The 19,154-nt window shown below is 45.7% G+C and overlaps 1 protein-coding gene across 1 annotated transcript; it reads right to left on the reverse strand.

Moving 5' to 3' along the window:
- Positions 1 to 560: 560 nt before the first annotated feature.
- Positions 561 to 4,486, reverse strand: LOC140076470 (ficolin-2-like). Its single transcript, XM_072122997.1, has 6 exons — positions 4,468 to 4,486; positions 3,699 to 3,755; positions 3,272 to 3,346; positions 2,100 to 2,228; positions 1,207 to 1,341; positions 561 to 1,126 (listed from the first exon to the last, which is right to left on the reverse strand). Exons 1-6 carry the CDS (start codon positions 4,484 to 4,486, stop codon positions 876 to 878), a joined length of 666 nt encoding a protein of 221 aa, XP_071979098.1. The 3' UTR covers positions 561 to 875.
- Positions 4,487 to 19,154: the final 14,668 nt, after the last annotated feature.

Raw genomic sequence — 19,154 nt, forward strand, 5'->3', positions numbered from 1 at the left:
AGACTGGGGGGAAGGAGGTTGAGGTGGAGGAGCTGGAGGAGTGCTCACTTGGGTAACATGGGTGGACTGCGTGGAAGACTGACTGGTGGGCAAATTACTTGAAGCATTGTCCGCAATCCAAGACATCACCTGTTCGCACTGTTCTGGCCTCAACAGTGCTCTACCATGAGTCCCAGTAACTTGAGACATGAAGCTAGGGAGTGTAGCTCTGCGGCGTTCCCCTGCTCCCTCATCAGCAGGTGGTGTCTCACCCCGCCCAGGACCATGGCCTCTGACCCCTGCAGTAATTGGATGCCCACGCCCTCGTCCTCTACCCTTAGCCCACGGGTTCAATATTTTACAAATTGAAGTCTATTTTATAGACAAAAGAGACAAATTAGCTGAAATTTTTTTTGTTTTTTTTTATGTGATTTTTGTCACTTAAACTTTTGTACCACGTGATACTAGGTGTACTGCAGAGTCTCCTGGCTTGTGATTGGCTCCGTTTCTGGCCGCCAAAAATCTAAACGCTGCGAGATGCCATCTCTAGTCATAAAGTATATTTATGAAGAAGTTCCATATAAAGAAGTGTCCAGAGGTAAATATAATGAGATGGATACGGAGGAGGGTCTACAATATATCGGCTTCCCAGACATATACATCACAGAACATTTCCTCTACAATCATCACTAAATATAAGGTCTAATACAAACATAATCTAATATCCCACACCATTACAGGACATATAGAAGGCGGGTGACAACCCCTGCAGGACCTATGATGATGCTACATTGGTTGTCATCCACATTCTCCAGTAACAAATACCAAAGAAAGGACTAGACAGACATTATGAGAACTTCCCGGAAGAGGATGACTCTAGTACTAAGCCCCTGTCCTTACTTCACTCGTCTGATTTTCATCTCCGATTTCCTGTAGGAATAGTAATAACCCTTTCCTGAGAGCCAATTAATTCCATTGGCAAAACTGTCATGTTTCCCGGGAAGGTAGAGTCCGTTCAGGTTGGATTCATGACATTGGTTATACCACCAGGCTCCCTTGTACAGATCCACACAACTTCTAGGATCAGCATCATTGTCTTGGTCAATGGTGGAGAACATCATCCCGTTATGGTAGGACAGAGAATCCCCTGCAGCAGGACACAAGTATATTATAGAGACAGCCATAACCTGTCTACCACACATCCACCATTACACCATTGCTTCTTACCTGCATTCCCACCAGTAAAGCCCCCGAGCACCAGCTTGTATTTCTCACTCTCTCCCATCACTTTAAATGAACTGTATTTAGCAAAAGAGTTTATGAAATCAAAGTCCTGGAGATCAATGCGCAGCTCCCAGGTACCTGTGAGGAAAGCCAATCCTAAATTACTACAATCTGTTACACCCCAATCCACAGAGATGGAGCCTATTATAGCCTCATAGGGAATTTTACATTTTTCTTTCACTACATCTGGAAAAGCATCTCCAGGAGGGGGAGGAGATGGGCTGTGACATCATCTATTGTCAGTAGTGATGTAATGATGGGTCAGTGTTATCTATATAGAGGTCATTGTACAGGGAGGGGGAGGAGATAAGCTGTGACATCATCTATTGTCAGTAGTGATGTAATGATGGGTCAGTGTTATCTATACAGAGATCATTGTACAGGGAGGGGGAGGAGATAAGCTGTGACATCATCTATTGTCAGTAGTGATGTAATGATGGGTCAGTGTTATCTATACAGAGATCATTGTACAGGGAGGGGGAGGAGATAAGCTGTGACATCATCTTTTGTCAGTAGTGATGTAATGATGGGTCCGTGTTATCTATATAGAGGTCATTGTACAGGGAGGGGGAGGAGATAAGCTGTGACATCATCTATTGTCAGTAGTGATGTAATGATGGGTCAGTGTTATCTATATAGAGGTCATTGTACAGGGAGGGGGAGGAGATAAGCTGTGACATCATCTATTGTCAGTAGTGATGTAATGATGGGTCAGTGTTATCTATATAGAGGTGGAGATAAGACATGACATCATTTATGTATCTATAATGTAGATTTCTCTTATACCATCCAAACAACAAATCTTTCTGCTCTGCCTTTGAGGAAGCTTCTCTTACCTGATGAAGTAATGTAAGAAATATTTTCGTTCCCCAACCAGAACTCAGATTGACGACTGCCAAATCCTGTTTTGTAAGATTCCCAATTCCGGAGGAAATCCACTGAACCATCATAACGTTTCTGGAAGACTTGAAAATGTTTTTATATTACTGAGACTATGAAAACCATCACACTTGTCCATAGATACAACACAAGGGTCAGATGTCATTTGGAATGAGTCCTAGGGGGGCTGTTTGTGGGGTCTCCCCTTATCTCTTGGACCTCGTATGTTGGTATATTTGTTAGTATATCTAGTGACTTAGTTCCTATGTCATTTTTCTATGATACTGGGACTGGTAGCCCTTGTATTGTGATAAATAACAATACAAGGGGATCCCCTGTATAGCAGACGAGTCCTATCATGGACCAGGGCCAGGACTTTTGTAATTACATATATGTAATAAATGGCCCCCTTCAGGTGAAATTATTTTCTGTCTTGTCAGACACAGAGCAGCCGTGACACAAAACTGGCTCAGACACTTTATAAATACATGTATAAGCAGTTTGCACGTTAGTTTCAGTGCAAAGTCAGACAGAAAACTGGCGCAAACACTGGGCCTCATTTACTAATGGTCCGTGGAGCGCATTTTCGTCGGGTTACCAGACGATTTCCGTTTTGCACCGAATTGCCCCAGGTGTTTGATTGTGGTGTATTGGCGCCGGCTTTCACGTGACAGAAATCGGGGAGCATGCTGTCGGACAACTCAACGGATTCGGACAAACCGCAGAATTTAAAAAACGGAATTATGTCCCAAGATCAGAACTCACGTGCACCAGGAAGGAGAAGGTGAACTCCGGCGGATATCAGCACGGAAGCGACACATGCAGGAAATTGGACGCACGACCTTAGAGAATCGTGGCAGCTACGAATCCTCGTCGGACAACGCACCGCGGGATCGCGACAGGACCGGGTAAGTAAATGTGCCCCAATGTGTCAGGAATATTTGTGTCAGGAATCTTCCTGTAATTTGGAGGCCGCTGTGTCTTTTTCTATGAGAGCCAACCCCAGACACCTCTGAATATAAGCCATGATGGATTCGGCGTTGGAAAGCCCAGTGGCAAATACCGTGTGTAACTGACCCAAACTGATAACTAAAATATACAACAACCGATTTTAGCCATAATAAAAGACGTACAGTCCATCCGCCGCCATCAGTGTGCATATCACACAGGACTCGTAGCGGCTGCTTCCCATCAGGATATAGTGGGGCACATTTACTAAGGGTCCTCAGCCGCGAATCCGTCGGGTTTTCCCGAATATTTCCTCTTTGCGCTGTATTTCACGGGACTTTCGCGCGACAGAAATCGGGGGACGTGGCCACCGGACAACCCGAAGGATTCGGAAAAACCACAGAATTTAAAAAGCCATTTGTGTCGCAAGATCAAGCACTCACATACACCAGAAAAAAGCAGGTGAACTCCAGCGGACCTCGGCGCAGCAGCGACACCTGGTGAATATCGGCGCACGGACCTTAGTGAATCCCGGCAGAACCCGAATCAGCGTCGGAGAACCCGCCGCTGGATCGCGACTGGACCGGGTAAGTAAATGTGCCCCAGTATGTACCAGTCACTCAGGGTAAATCCTTTCTCCAGCAGAGATTTACAGTCCCGGGCAGCTGTAAGACACAAGAAGAGGGAAAAGGAAGGAGAAGTGGAAGCGATTATTATATTGTCTGTCTGATTATTTTGGCTATAGAGCTATGGGCACTGTGGTCATACATGGACCTCTCACTATTCCACCATCTCTGTCCATCCCTACATTATTCCTGGTTCTTCACTAATCTGATAATCTTCATCCAGAACCTTTACTCTAAGCTGTATCTTATATCCATTCCCTGAGAGGACAGAACCTTCTATAGTGGAAGTCAGGGGCGTCGCTATGTCAAAAGATCCGGGGCTCGCTCCCCGGATCTTTTGGCCGGAGCCCTGGATCTCCAGGACATCTGCCCCAATGCCCGGGAGATTCCTTCACTCAACATGACAGATCGAGTGCAGGCACTGCTTTCCCCTGCAAGGACCTAGAGGCTGAAGGACCTGTGATGATGTCATGATCACATGACTGTCATGATCACAGAGCTGCATCTGTGAGGTGAGGGGGGGAGACATACCAGTAAGAAGGCACACGCTGTACACCCCGACACGTGTTTCGCACTTGGCTTTTTCAAGGGGAGTGTCACACTTGAAAAAGCCAAGTGCGAAACACGTGTCGGGGTGTACAGCGTGTGCCTTCTTACTGGTATAGGTAACATTACTGCTCTTATGTGAGGGACGTTTTTCCTCTGTATGCAATTCCTACTTAGGTTGTGACTGTTAATAGGCTACACTTACCAGTCTTTATTTGTTCCATTGGTTTTATTGACTTTATATTATGTGGCACTCTCTGTTGTTTTTATATTGTATTCTTGCTGGTGCATTGTGTTGCACTACTCTTTTTCAATAAAGATTGTTTTGTATTATACGAAATATACTTAAGATGCTGTGTTTTTTTCAATTTTTTGGTGAGATAAGTTTATACAACGGGGGGGTCTTGTACAATCTATGCCCAAACCACCCGTTTTACTACTTTGGTTTTAACTAAGAACTATGTCTACTGTTACACTGACAGATTTAATGCTTTGGTATATAGAGAGGGATCTTCTCAGAGATTATTGTAATTATTGAGACTATTATTATTATTATGGAGATTATTATTATTATTATTATTTTTACTATTATTAATAATCATCTCCATAATAATAAAAATAATAAAATTTATAATAATAATAATACTCTCAATAATTACAATAATAATCTCTGAGAAGATCCCTCTCTATATATCAGTGCATTAGTCTGTGTCACAGTGTAACATTGGCAGATAACACTTCTTAGTTACCAGAAATCCTCAGCTATATATATCACTGGGCTTATAGCTCAGTTGGTTAAGGCTCCTGCAGTGCAGAGGGTCCCAGGTTTGAATCTCAGCCTGAGCAAAACTTTATTTAATTTAATTAAATAAAGAGCTTGTGTCTGGGGAAGCCCTGGAGACCATATATGGGCAGGTACTGATCTGAACCTGATGACGTGGTCCCTGCTAACCTGACACTTCTCTGAAAAGGATTCCCTGCCCGATGTCTGTAGAAGCCATTCTTTACTATCAGTTTTCAAAGTATTTACTATGCGGACACAGCGCCGGGACACAGCGGGACCTGGGGGGAAAATCTGTGACAATCTCATAGCTGCACGTGACACGGGGCAGAGGTAAGAAAAACGGAACTTTCCCGGCAAAATCGGGATGGTTGGGAGCTATACATGCGGGGGCTGTAAGTGGACATTACTTACTGGGGGGCTGTGTGGGGGACATTACTTACTGGGGGGCTGTGTGGGGAACATTACTTACTGGGGGGCTGCGTGGGGGACATTACTTATTTGGGGGATGTGTGAGGACATTACTTACTGGGGGCTTGTCACAGGTGGTATCGCGGGTCATAGGCTCACCGTGCTTTTCTGCCCCCGCCAACGCGTCACCAGTGCTGCTTACCTCTCCCAGCTCGCTCCCTTTCGCTGTGCGCACGCGTCCCAGGATGCTAGGGCGCGCGTGCGCTAGCTTCTCAAAATTTAAAGGGCCAGCGCGCCATTAATTGGTGCTGGCCATTTCGCAAAATCTACTTAAGCCTGCCTCTTCCTGCAAGCCCCTGCCGGATCTTCGTTCCTAGCGCCCTAGAGAAAGCTTTTCTGATGCCTTGTGCTCTTTCTGTGAATTCCCGTTGTGACCCTGGTTCCTTTTCTGACATCGCTCCTTTGCCGCCTGCCCTGACCTGTTGCTACGTCTCCGACTTCGATCCTGTGCTGCCTGTCCTGACCTCCTGCCTGTCCCCGACTACGAGATTGCCTGCCGTTTCTGTACCTCCACCTTGGCCACTGCAGACAAGTCACGCCAGTGGAACGACCTGGCGGTACCACGCCGCTGCAAGTCCAACCCGCTTTGCGGCGGGCTCTGGGGAAAACCGGGTACCACTTAGACTCCTGTCCCAGGTAGTTGCTTGTGCCATCATCCGCAGTGGTTCAGAGGATCCACAACCTCTAAGCCTGACAGTAAGATCCGGCCATGGATCCCGCCCAGGTTCCACTTCCCACTTGGTCGACTCTGGCTACCATCGTGGTCCAGCAATCCCGGGAGATTGCCGCCCAACGCAAACAGCTGGAACAGGTGACCGCCATGCTGCAGCAGCTGCTAGCCACCCAGCAACAACAACAGGTTCCTGAGCCTGTTCCCATGGCTCCCGCTACCCCAGCTTGTCTTCCTGCTGCTGTTCCAGGCTACGGCTGTCTATGCCCGGCAAGTATGATGGCGATCCCAAGATTTGCAGGGGTTTTATAACCCAATGCTAACAAGAAGCATATGAGACCATGTATCATACTGCCAGTACCAAAATACAAAATATAAATCTTTATTAATACATATAGACAATCAAAAATTGGACATTAAAAACATACACATTAAAACCACAAGAACAAACAGCATGGTGGTGGTCAATGCATTAGCCATAGTATAGAATAATACGTCATAACAATCTACAAAATTAATCCATGAATGTAAAGATAAGGGCTGTACCGAGCACAGAGAATATAAACTACATCACAGTTAAATACCAAGTGTCAAAGTATTATACCTGTGCCTCAGGTCAAATTAGCCCCAGACCACCACCACAGCACCCCGACGCGCGTTTCGCCGTCGCTTCCTCAAGGGGGTGTGCTGTGGCAAGGCGGGGGGAGGATATATCTACCCTCACACACAAAACCAGCTGACTAATATGAGTATGATACATGGTCTCATATGCTTCTTGTTGGTATTCTCTGTTTGCATAGCATAGGGGCCTGTTACCTAAGAAGTGGGTACGATTATTGGTATTTATTGTTTGTTTTTTGATTATCCCACAGTTACTATGGATTTCCGAAGTAGGGAATCAAATTGGCTTTCGATGGTCACTCAAGTTTTTAATTGCGACTCACCCCATTCTACATTAGGCTCTGATGAGACCAAGACAGTTCAAATATCTTTGAAAGAACTGTTGAAAAAACGGGTTAAAACATGGTGGAACAAAGTAGCTTTGGAGCAATATTGAATCAGATATGGTTCCTTTACAGGACAAAATCAAAACGCTAATGTCTATTGACAATCTAAATAAGTTTGAACAGGATTTAAGTATTGAATGTTCCAAATGGGAAAAGGATATTCAAGAGACAAAAACCAAGAAATTTCAGAGAGATAAGACAGACTTTCAGAATCAACGTGCATATCGTTGGCAAAGGGCAAACTCCACACGACCAATGAGAAGGTCAGAATCGACCTCATCACTTGATACCGTAGCTTCGGATTCCTCATGCCTTGGAGCAGAGGGCCCAGCCGAGTACAGGATGGTACCACATCAAAATCCGGGGACTCCGATGAAACGAAAATTCAACAGCCAGCAGGAATCAAATCATGGTAAATTAAAGGTAATTAACCTCTCCAATATTATTTTGACTTCTGAACAACTGTCATTATTATCGTTGGGATTGAATTTCAGTCCGGTATCAGCATTTGACGAGTTCACAGCAATTAAAGACGTTTATCTATTTGCTCGTAAATTGCTGTGGAAAAAACATTTCAATAATAAGGATGATCTTTGTTCTGTTGTAGCCCCGGAGGACATGGAAACGCTCAGGATATTAGAGTCCCTGCTACAAGAACAGGAACAATCCGGGGTGAGTAACCAGAACAAATTCCCCCTAACAATTCGGCCCAAATCCACTACCTCACCTCCCTTGTCAGCTAGCCCCGAGGTGGAGATGTTTGTAAGGATGACAGTGGCGGAACTACGGAAGTTGCCACAATCCCGCCAATATGACAACTTAACGCGAGGTCAAAGAAAAGCCCTTAATGAACTAAAAAATATGAAAGAAATAATTTTTAAGCCAGCTGACAAGGGCGGTAATGTGGTGGTGTGGCCGATCATGATGTACGAGGCTGAGGCATTTAAACAACTTAAACAAAAGGAGTGTTACAAACAACTAACAACTAGAGATGAGCGAACATGCTCGTCCGAGCTTGATGCACGGTCGAGCATTAGCGTACTCGAAACTGCTCGTTGCTCGGACGAATACTTCGCCCGCTCGAGAAAATGGCAGCTCCCGCCGTTTTGCTTTTTGGCGGCCAGAAACAGAGCCAATCACAAGCCAGGAGACTCTGCACTCCACCCAGCATGATGTGGTACCCTTACACGTCGATAGCAGTGGTTGGCTGGCCAGATCAGGTGACCCTGGGATAGACTAGCCGCTGCCCGCACTGCTCGGATCATTCTGTGTCTGGATGCGGCTAGGGAGAGAGCTGCTGCTGGTCAGGGAAAGCGTTAGGGTGTTCTATTAGCTTACTGTTAGGCAGGAGTGATTCTCCAAGAACCCAACAGCCCTTCTTAGGGCTACAATAACGTTATACTTTTTTTTTTTTATTTGCAGCTAGTACCATATTGTGAGGAATTAGCAGGGGGACTTGCTACCGTTGTGTTTAGCTCTTAGTGACACACATATCCACCTCAAACACCAAAGTGGGAAAATTTATTAGGGGTTTGATTTCAATTAGGCACAGTCTGCCATTTACTTTTTATTTTACGTTTATTTTTTTAATAACTCAGTGTCATCTCATCTGGCATAGTAGTGTGCTTTCATACTTGGCTAGAAAATAGCCATAGGAGAATCCAAACGGCATACTTACGCCTACAGTACGTTATATTTATTTGATTTCTGGTTGATCTGCTGGTGGCTGTACTTGCTGCAGTGCATCTACTAGCAAATTGTGAGCAATTTGTAGTGAGACTTGCGACCGCTGTGTTTTGCGCTTAGTGACGCACATATCCATTGCAAATACCGAAGTGGGAAAATTTATTAGGGGTTGGATTTCAATTAGGCACAGTCTGCCATTTCCTTTTTTATTTTACGTTTATTTTGTTTAATAACTCAGCGTCATCTCATCTGGCATAGTAGTGTGCTTTCATACTTGGCTAGAAAATAGCCATAGGAGAATCCAAACGGCTTACTTACGCCTACAGTAGCGTTATATATATTTGATTTCTGGTTGATCTGCTGGTGGCTGTACTTGCTGCAGTGCATCTACTAGCAAATTGTGAGCAATTTGTAGTGAGACTTGCGACCGCTGTGTTTTGCGCTTAGTGACGCACATATCCATTGCAAAGACCGAAGTGGGAAAATTTATTAGGGGTTGGATTTCAATTAGGCACAGTCTGCCATTTCCTTTTTTATTTTACGTTTATTTTGTTTAATAACTCAGCGTCATCTCATCTGGCATAGTAGTGTGCTTTCATACTTGGCTAGAAAATAGCCATAGGAGAATCCAAACGGCTTACTTACGCCTACAGTAGCGTTATATATATTTGATTTCTGGTTGATCTGCTGGTGGCTGTACTTGCTGCAGTGCATCTACTAGCAAATTGTGAGCAATTTGTAGTGAGACTTGCGACCGCTGTGTTTTGCGCTTAGTGACGCACATATCCATTGCAAAGACCGAAGTGGGAAAATTTATTAGGGGTTGGATTTCAATTAGGCACAGTCTGCCATTTCCTTTTTTATTTTACGTTTATTTTGTTTAATAACTCAGCGTCATCTCATCTGGCATAGTAGTGTGCTTTCATACTTGGCTAGAAAATAGCCATAGCAATAGGATAGCATCGTTTGGTTTTAAAAACTAAAAAACACAAAAAAAAACAAAAAAACACCAAAAAAAGTTAAAAAAAAATTAAAGTTATAACTCTCATTTTAAAAATGTTTAACCCGAGGGCTAGGGGTAGAGGACGAGGGCGGGGACGTGGGCGTCCAACTACTACAGGGGTCAGAGGCTGTGGTCCTGGCCGGGGTGAGACACCACCTGCTTATGAGGGAGCAGGGGAACGCCGCAGAGCTACACTCCCTAGGTTCATGTCTGAAGTTACTGGGACTCGTGGTAGAGCACTGTTGAGGCCAGAACAGTGCAAACAGGTGATGTCGTGGATTGCCGACAATGCTTCGAGCAATTTGTCCACCAGTCAGTCTTCCACGCAGTCCACCCATGTCACCGAAATCGGCACTCCTCCAGCTCCTGCACCTCAGCCTCCTCCCCCCCAGTCTGCCCCCTCCCAGGAAAATTTGCCATTTGAACCGGCATACTCTGAGGAACTGTTTTCTGGACCCTTCCCACACTCACAAACCACTTGTCCGGTTGCTGCTGAGCAATTTTCCGATGCCCAGGTTTTCCACCAGTCGCAGTCTGTGGGTGATGATGACCTTCTTGACGTAGTGGAAGAAGTGTCTAAAGAGGTGTCCGACGATGAGGAGACACGGTTGTCAGACAGTGGGGAAGTTGTTGTCAGGGCAGGAAGTCCGAGGGGGGGAGCAGACTGAGGGATCGGAGGATGATGAGGTGACAGACCCAAGCTGGGTTGATAGGCCGGGTGAACACAGTGCTTCTGAGACAGAGGAGAGTCCTCGACCAGAACAGGTTGGAAGAGGCAGTGGTGGGGCCAGACGGAGAGGCAGGGCCAGAGCTGGTGCATCAGCGCCAAATGTGTCAACTAGTGAAGCTCCCGTGGCGAGGGCTCCTGCGGCGAGGGCTAGATTTTCCGAAGTCTGGAGGTTCTTTAAGGAAACACCGGATGACCGACGGACTGTGGTGTGCAACATTTGCCAAACCAGGATCAGCAGGGGTTCCACCACTACTAGCTTAACTACCACCAGTATGCGCAGGCATATGAATGCTAAACACCCCACTCAGTGGCAACAAGCCCGTTCACCTCCGGCCGTGCACACCACTGCTCCTTCCCCTGTGTCAGCTGATAGTCAGCCCCCTGCCCAGGACCCTGCCACAAAAACCCCATCGTCGCCTCCACGATCCTCCACAGCATCCACCAGCGTTCAGCTCTCCATACCCCAGACGCTGGAGCGGAAACGCAAATATAGTACAACCCACCCGCACGCCCAAGCCCTTAATGTCCACATCTCCAGATTGCTTAGCCTGGAGATGCTGCCCTATAGGCTAGTAGAGACCGAGGCCTTTCGCAACCTCATGGCGGCGGCCGCCCCTCGGTATTCGGTCCCCAGCCGCCACTACTTTTCCCGATGTGCCGTCCCAGCCCTGCACCAGCACGTGTCAGACAACATCATCCGTGCCCTGTGGACGAGTGCTGCCGGGCAGGGCCACTATATATCACTGACGGCACATTGGGTTAACTTGGTGGAGGCTGGGACCGAGTCTGACCCTGCGGCTGGTCATATACTGCCGACGCCGAGGATTGCGGGGCCTACCTCGGTCCAGGTGTTTCAGACCTCCTCCTCCTCCCACCCCTCCTCCACCTCCTCCTCCGAACTACCATCCGTGGGCATGGCGCCATCAGTCGGTAGCTCTAGGCACAGCAGCAGTGCCGTCGCTAAGCGACAGCAGGCGGTGCTCAAACTGCTGAGCCTAGGCGATAAAAGGCACACCGCCCAAGAACTATTACAGGGCATCACGGCGCAGACTGATCTGTGGCTGGCACCGCTGAACCTGAAGCCAGGCATGGTTGTGTGTGACAACGGCCGTAACCTGGTGGCGGCTCTGCAACTCGGCAGACTGACACATGTGCCATGCCTGGCCCATGTGTTAAATCTGATAGTTCAGCGTTTCCTCAAGACATACCCCAATCTGTCTGATTTGCTCACGAAGGTGCGCCGCATCTGTGCGCATTTCAGGAAGTCCAGCACAGATGCTGCCACTCTCAGGGCAGCGCAGCGCCGCCTCCAACTGCCCGCTCACCGACTGTTGTGCGACGTGCCCACGAGGTGGAATTCAACACTGACCATGTTATCCAGAGTTTACCAGCAGCGCCGAGCCATTGTAGACTGCCAGATGTCAACTTCCACCAGAACTGGTAGTCAGGTCAGTCAGCTTCCTCAAGTCTACAATGAGGAGTGGACGTGGATGTCTGATATCTGTCAGGTGCTGAGTAACTTTGAGGAGTCAACACAGATGGTCAGTGGCGATGCCGCCATCATCAGCCTCACCATCCCGCTGCTTGGCCTGTTGAAAAACTCTCTGATCAGCATGAAGTCGGAAGCTTTGCGCTCGTCACAAGAGACGGGGGAAGAAGATTCCCTTGTTGATAGCCAAAGCACCCTTAGGTCTGTTTCTCAGCGCATATCGGAGGAGGTGGAGGTGGATGAGGAGGAAGAGGAGGAGAATGTTGGCGAGACACAAGAGGGGACCATTGTTGAGTCCTTCACTGTTCAGCGTGTATGGGCAGAAGAAGAGGAGTTGGAGGAGTTGGAGGAGGAGGAAATGGGCAGTCAGGCCAGTGAGGGGAGTGAATTCTTGCGCGTTGGGACTCTGGCGCATATGGCAGATTTCATGCTAGGCTGCCTATCCCGTGACCCTCGCGTTCAAAGAATTTATTCCAGCACCGATTACTGGGTGTTCACTCTCCTGGACCCACGGTACAAGCAAAATCTTTCCACTCTCATCCCTGGAGAGGAAAGGAGTGTGAGAATGCATGAATACCAGCAGGCCCTGGTTCACAAGCTGAAACAGTATTTCCCTTCTGACAGCGCTAGCGGCAGAGTGCGTAGTTCTGCGGGACAAGTAGCGAGGGAGAGTAGGCGAGCAGGCAGCTTGTCCAGCACTGGCAAGGGTACGCTTTACAAGGCTTTTGCCAGCTTTATGTCACCCCAGCAAGACACTGTCACCTGTCCCCAGTCTCGGCAGAGTAGGGCTGATCTTTACAGAAAGATGGTGAGGGAGTACGTAGCTGACCATACCATCGTCCTAAATGATCACACAGCTCCCTACAACTACTGGGTTTCAAAGCTGGACATGTGGCACGAACTGGCGCTGTACGCCTTGGAGGTTCTTGCCTGCCCTGCCGCTAGCGTCTTGTCCGAGCGGGTTTTCAGTGCAGCTGGTGGCATCATCACCGATAAGCGTACACGCCTGTCGACTGACAGCGCTGACAGGCTGACGCTTATCAAGATGAATAAAGCCTGGATTTCTCCTAATTTCCAATCTCCACCAGGTGAAGGAAGCTCAACCTGAATAATTTAGCCACTCCTCCTCCTCCTCATTTTCCTCCTTCTCCTCCTCTTTGTACAGTAAAGCAGAGGAAACTGGCTATTTTTTGACAGGGCCCACTGGCTCTAGCTATAGTACTTTATGCATTTAATTTTTCTGAAGGGCCACCTACCCGGTCCTCTGTTTTAAACAATTTTTGGGAGTGCCACATACAGGCACTCAATCTATTCAATTTTTCTGGAGGGCCACCTACCTGCTCCTCTGGTTTGAAAACTTTTTTGGACTGCCACATACAGGCACTCAATCTATTCCATTTTACTGGAGGGCCACCTACCTGCTCCTCTGGTTTGAAAAGTTTTTTGGACTGCCACATACAGGCACTCAATCTATTCAATTTTTCTGGAGGGCCACCTACCCGCTCCTCTGGTTTGAAAACTTTTTTGGACTGCCGTCTGCCACATACAGGCACTCAATCTATTCCATTTTACTGGAGGGCCACCTACCTGCTCCTCTGGTTTGAAAACTTTTTTGGACTGCCACATACAGGCACTCAATCTATTTCATTTTTCTGGAGGGCCACCTACCTGCTCCTCTGGTTTGAAAACTTTTTTGGACTGCCACATACAGGCACTCAATCTATTTCATTTTTCTGGAGGGCCACCTACCTGCTCCTCTGGTTTGAAAACTTTTTTGGACTGCCACATACAGGCACTATCCAAATTAAATTGTCTCCATAGCAGCCTCCACACGTTGTCTCCATTGCTACCTCCAAAAGTCGTCCATATAGCTGCCTCCATACATCGTCCCCTTATCAAACGAGGTGTGTCAGGCAGAAATTTGGGTTGTTTTCATGGATTCCACATCAAAGTTGTTAACTTTGTCGCCACCCTGCTGTGTTATCCACAAAATATACTGGCAAACTTTTATCATTTACCAATATTATTTCAGCGCTTCTTGCGCATCTGTTTACATTCCCCTCACCCGCCATATCCTAAACTTATAAGAACGCTACTACACTTGATCTTATACAAAAGGTTCTTAGAAGTGCTGTTTGGGGAGTAGCCTAGAGACAGGGGCTTGGATTGGCGAAAGCTCGCCTGGCAGCGGAGCGCCAGCTCCATGCGCATCATGCGCTTCTTGCGCATCTGTTTACATTCCCCTCACCCGCCATATCCCAAACTTATAAGAACGCTACTACACTTAACTTGGTGCAGGCTGGGACCGAGTCTGACCCTGGGGCTGGTCATATACTGCCGACGCAGAGAATTGCGGGGCCTACCTCGGTCCAGGTCTCAAAGGTCTAGTATACCTCCTCCTCCTCCCACCCCTCCTCCACCTCCTCCTCCTCCGAATTACCATCCGTGGCCATGGCGCCATCAGTCGGTAGCTCTAGGCACAGCAGCAAGCGACAGCAGGCGGTGCTCAAACTGCTGAGCCTAGGCGATAAAAGGCACACCGCCCAAGAGCTATTACAGGGCATTCCACATCAAACTTGTTAACTTTGTCGCCACCCTGCTGTGTAATCCACAAAATATACTTGCAAACTTTTATCATTTACCGATATTATTTCAGCGCTTCTTGCGCATCTGTTTACATTCCCCTCACCCGCCATATCCTAAACTTATAAGAACGCTACTACACTTGATCTTATACAAAAGGTTCTTAGAAGTGCTGTTTGGGGAGTAGCCTAGAGACAGGGGCTTGGATTGGCGAAAGCTCGCCTGGCAGCGGAGCGCCAGCTCCAGGCCAAGATCCAACTAACATAGTTTTAACTGCAGCACCTTTAATCTACTACTAGTTCACTGCCTCCATACATGGTCCCCTTATCAAACGAGCTGTGTCAGGCAGAATTTTGTGTTGTTTTCATGGCTTCCATGTTAACTTTGTCGCCACCCTGCTGTGTAATCCACAAAATATACTGGCAAACTTTTATCATGTACCGATATTATTTGAGCGCTTCTTGCTCACCTCCTTTGGTTCCTCTCTGCCACCCATTGGTTTGAAGCCTGAGTCCATTTAGAGTATGTCGCCATGCCACTCTCTAGCCTGCCGCTGCTGCCGCTGCCTCTGCATGCCGTCCCCTATAGTGTCAGGGTCAATTATTGGATGTTTTACATGCTATCTAGCTTCGTTCTGTCACTCTGTCATGGCCATGCTGTTGCCCATAATTTTGGCATAATGGTGCGATTATGCAGCCTCAGAGGCATCCATGCATGCTGCCCCTGCTGTTTCCTGTCCATTTCCGTGGTGTTTCCATCCTTTTCTGAGGTTCCCAGGTGTTTGGCCAAGCTTCCCTGTGCAGAGCCTTGGTCCCCTTGAAAAATGCTCGAGTCTCCCATTGACTTCAATGGGGTTCGTTATTCGAGACGAGCACTCGAGCATCGGGAAAAGTTCGTCTCGAATAACGAGTACCCGAGCATTTTAGTGCTCGCTCATCTCTAATCCTTAGTGATCTGCGGCGACTTTAATGCTACGGTACAACACGACATGGACTCTACCTCTCACCCGAAACATAAACCTTACGAACTCCACACACTCCTATGGAAAAATGGACTTCATGATATATGGAGAATGCAACATACCACTGAGCGTGACTACTCCTTCTTCTCACAGAGACATAACACTTACTCACGAATTGACCTTTTTACAATTGACCGTTCCCTCTTAGACAGAATAGAAGAAACTGTGATAGGTAACATAGAGTGGTCTGACCATGCCCCCATTTTTATGACCATATCGGACGCTCTATCCAAGTACAATGATTATATATGGAAAGCGGATATGAGCATAGTATTCAAAGATAGTAACAAGTGTATTATAGAAACCGCCTTATTAGAATGCCTAAAAAACAATTTTTCACCAGAAACGAATCTATTCTCGGCCTGGATGGGACCCAAAGTATTCATAAAAGGTGAACTTATGAAACTAGGGGCAAAAATTAAAAAACAACGGGACAAAGACATAACTGACGCAACTAAAAAAGTACACACTTTAGAAACACAAAATAAAGTAAAACAATCCTTCGCTCTCAAGACAGAATTAAATAAAGAGAGAGATCATTTACGTAATCTCCTTCTCTATCCAAGTATTACACCCAAGACCAGAAAATAGGCTCATTATTAGCTAAAAGATAAGCATCAAAAAGTTAAAATAACTCAACTAAAACACCCCTTCAGTAACAAAGTACTGCGCAACCCTAGAGAAATATCTAACGCCTTTAAAGACTATTACCAGAGTTTGTACAATATTAAACTAGACCCGACGTCTCACCAACCTACTGAAAAAGATATTGCAGAGTTTTTAGGAAAGATTAATCTACCTCATATCACTCCAGAACAACAACAACAAATAAATATGCCATTCACTCAAGAGATTAGGCAGACAATTCGAAAACTTCCCCCCCACAAAGCGCCCGGGTTTGACGGACTAACAGGAGAATACTACAAACAATTTTCACATATACTAACTCCATACTTAGAAAAAATTTTCAACTTAGCGACTCACAAAGAAACATTCCCCCAAGACATGCTGGCAGCATTAATAATAACCATCCCCAAACCAGGAAAACCTACGGACACCCCCCTCAATTATAGACCAATCTCATTACTCAATACAGACGTTAAATTATACGCCAAGATAATAGCAAACAGACTTAAAAACATTCTACACAAACTGATTAAAAACGACCAAGTAGGATTTGTCCCCAACAGACAGGCACCCGACAACACCAGAAGACTGCTAAACATACTTCAGCACTGTGAGATACATAACATACCTACAACGTTCCTGACAATTGACGCGGAAAAAGCGTTTGATAGGGTTAATTGGAACTACGCTTTCCACACTCTAACAAAATACGGAATCAGAGGCCCAATTTTGTCAGCAATCAAAGCATTATACTCCAGCCCAGCCGCTTACGTATATACTAATAATACACTGTCCCAGAAACTTACACTTACTAATGGAACCAGACAGGGCTGCCCTCTATCCCCAATTTTTTTTACTCTCTCTATTGAACCCTTAGCAGAAATAATCAGAAGTCATCCCAACATCACAGGAGTCAAAATAGGGAACACACTACAAAAAATTGCACTTTTTGCAGACGACATAGTACTCATAATGACAAAGACGGAAAACTCACTAAAATACGTATTTGAAACAATAAAAGAATATGGAAAAGTATCACACTACAAAATTAACACTAACAAATCCCAAATCCTTCCAGTAAAAATACCAGATATAGAACTAAACACCTTGAAGCAGCAATACCACTTAGACTGGCAACCACAAAACATAACCTATTTGGGTATCCAACTAACATATCCATCAAACAAACTGTATCAGACTAACTTTGCACCATTAGTCAATTCCATCAACGCATTATACATAAAATACTCTAGACACCAGCTCACATGGTTTGGCCGCATCGCCTCATTTAAGATGGTAATCCTGCCTAAATTTTTATACCTGTTCAGAACGGTTCCAATCAAATTACCAAACTCCTTTTTTACAGCAAACAACAAAAATCTTCAGAAATACATTTGGCAAAATAAGAAACCGAGAGTCTCATTAAGTAAGATGATCAAACACAGGAAAGCAGGAGGTTTAGGGCTCCCCGATCTAAAGGACTATTATAAAGCTGCAATAATTGACCAGCTTAAACATTGGTGGGCAGACACACAAGACAAAGTCTGGATAGGAATAGAGAGATTTTACAATAACAACACGACACTAGCAAACAGAATGATCGCCAAACTATGGGGAACAGATCCTCCACCCTCCAAACTCCAATCCATGACAATATCAGACAACCTATGGGCAAACATGATCAAGAAAGAAAACAACCGTACCCTCAACATGATAAATAGAATTCCACTAAGCTTCCTAGAAAACCAGAATAAGCATCTTAACTTAGAAACTTGGAGACAAAAGGGAATCAAAACAATAAGCGACATTCTCAACCCAAATGGTCATATAGACACCAGATTCCTACTGAACACTAGAGGCCTCCCAGCTATCGAATGCCAACAAATCACAAGGGTAAAGACTTTATATAACGTATTAAACCAAACAACCCCTAAAATCGACCCCATCTTATTAGAATATTTAGACAAAGAAAAACCGGGGAAAAAAGGAATCTCTTTCTTCTACAATAGACTAGAAAAGAAAACAGAATTTACCAAAACTCAAAACGAACTGAAATGGGAAGAAGATCTTCAAATAAAATTTTCACCGGCAAAATGGGAAGCAGCGCTCCAAACGACTTACCAGACACTACACTGCACTTCACACATAGAGGCCATCCTAAAAACCCACCTTAGATGGTACTTCACTCCCTCTAAACTCAACCTTATCTACCCAAATGTTTCACCAATGTGCTTGCGAGAATGTGGGATGAGAGGAAGCTTACTACATATTCTATGGAACTGCCCCAAAATCGTACCCCTATGGAAAGCAACAACTACAATCATAAAAGAAATAACAAAAAAGGACTTTGTGCTAAACCCAGAACAAGCCCTCCTACTTATAAATCTAGAAGACATCCCAAAAGAACAGAAGATGGTGATAATACACCTCCTGATGTCCACAAAATTAATAATCACAAGACACTGGAAGAAGACTGAATCTCCTCACATCATCGAGATCATCAGCCAAATGAATACAACCTGCGCCTACGAAAGGATCCTGGCGCACCAGACCACAACTTTCAATAAATTTCATGACAAATGGAACCTCTGGACAGGAAGTAAACATTTCAGCACATAACCTGAGAATCTGCTATAAAACTAGTTACTGGTATCTGAATTCACAGCTTGCCTGTTCCCCCCACCTAACCCCCCCCCCCCCCCATACCTTTTTTTTTCTTTTTTTTTTTTTTCTTGTTAAGGGACTAAATAAGGTTCTATAAAGTTAAGGACATGTATACTATATGATATCCCTAAAATTGTCGTCATCATCAGATATGTCAAGT

The sequence above is a fragment of the Engystomops pustulosus genome, chromosome 9 (assembly GCF_040894005.1).
Source record: "Engystomops pustulosus chromosome 9, aEngPut4.maternal, whole genome shotgun sequence".
Taxonomy (NCBI): domain Eukaryota; kingdom Metazoa; phylum Chordata; class Amphibia; order Anura; family Leptodactylidae; genus Engystomops; species Engystomops pustulosus.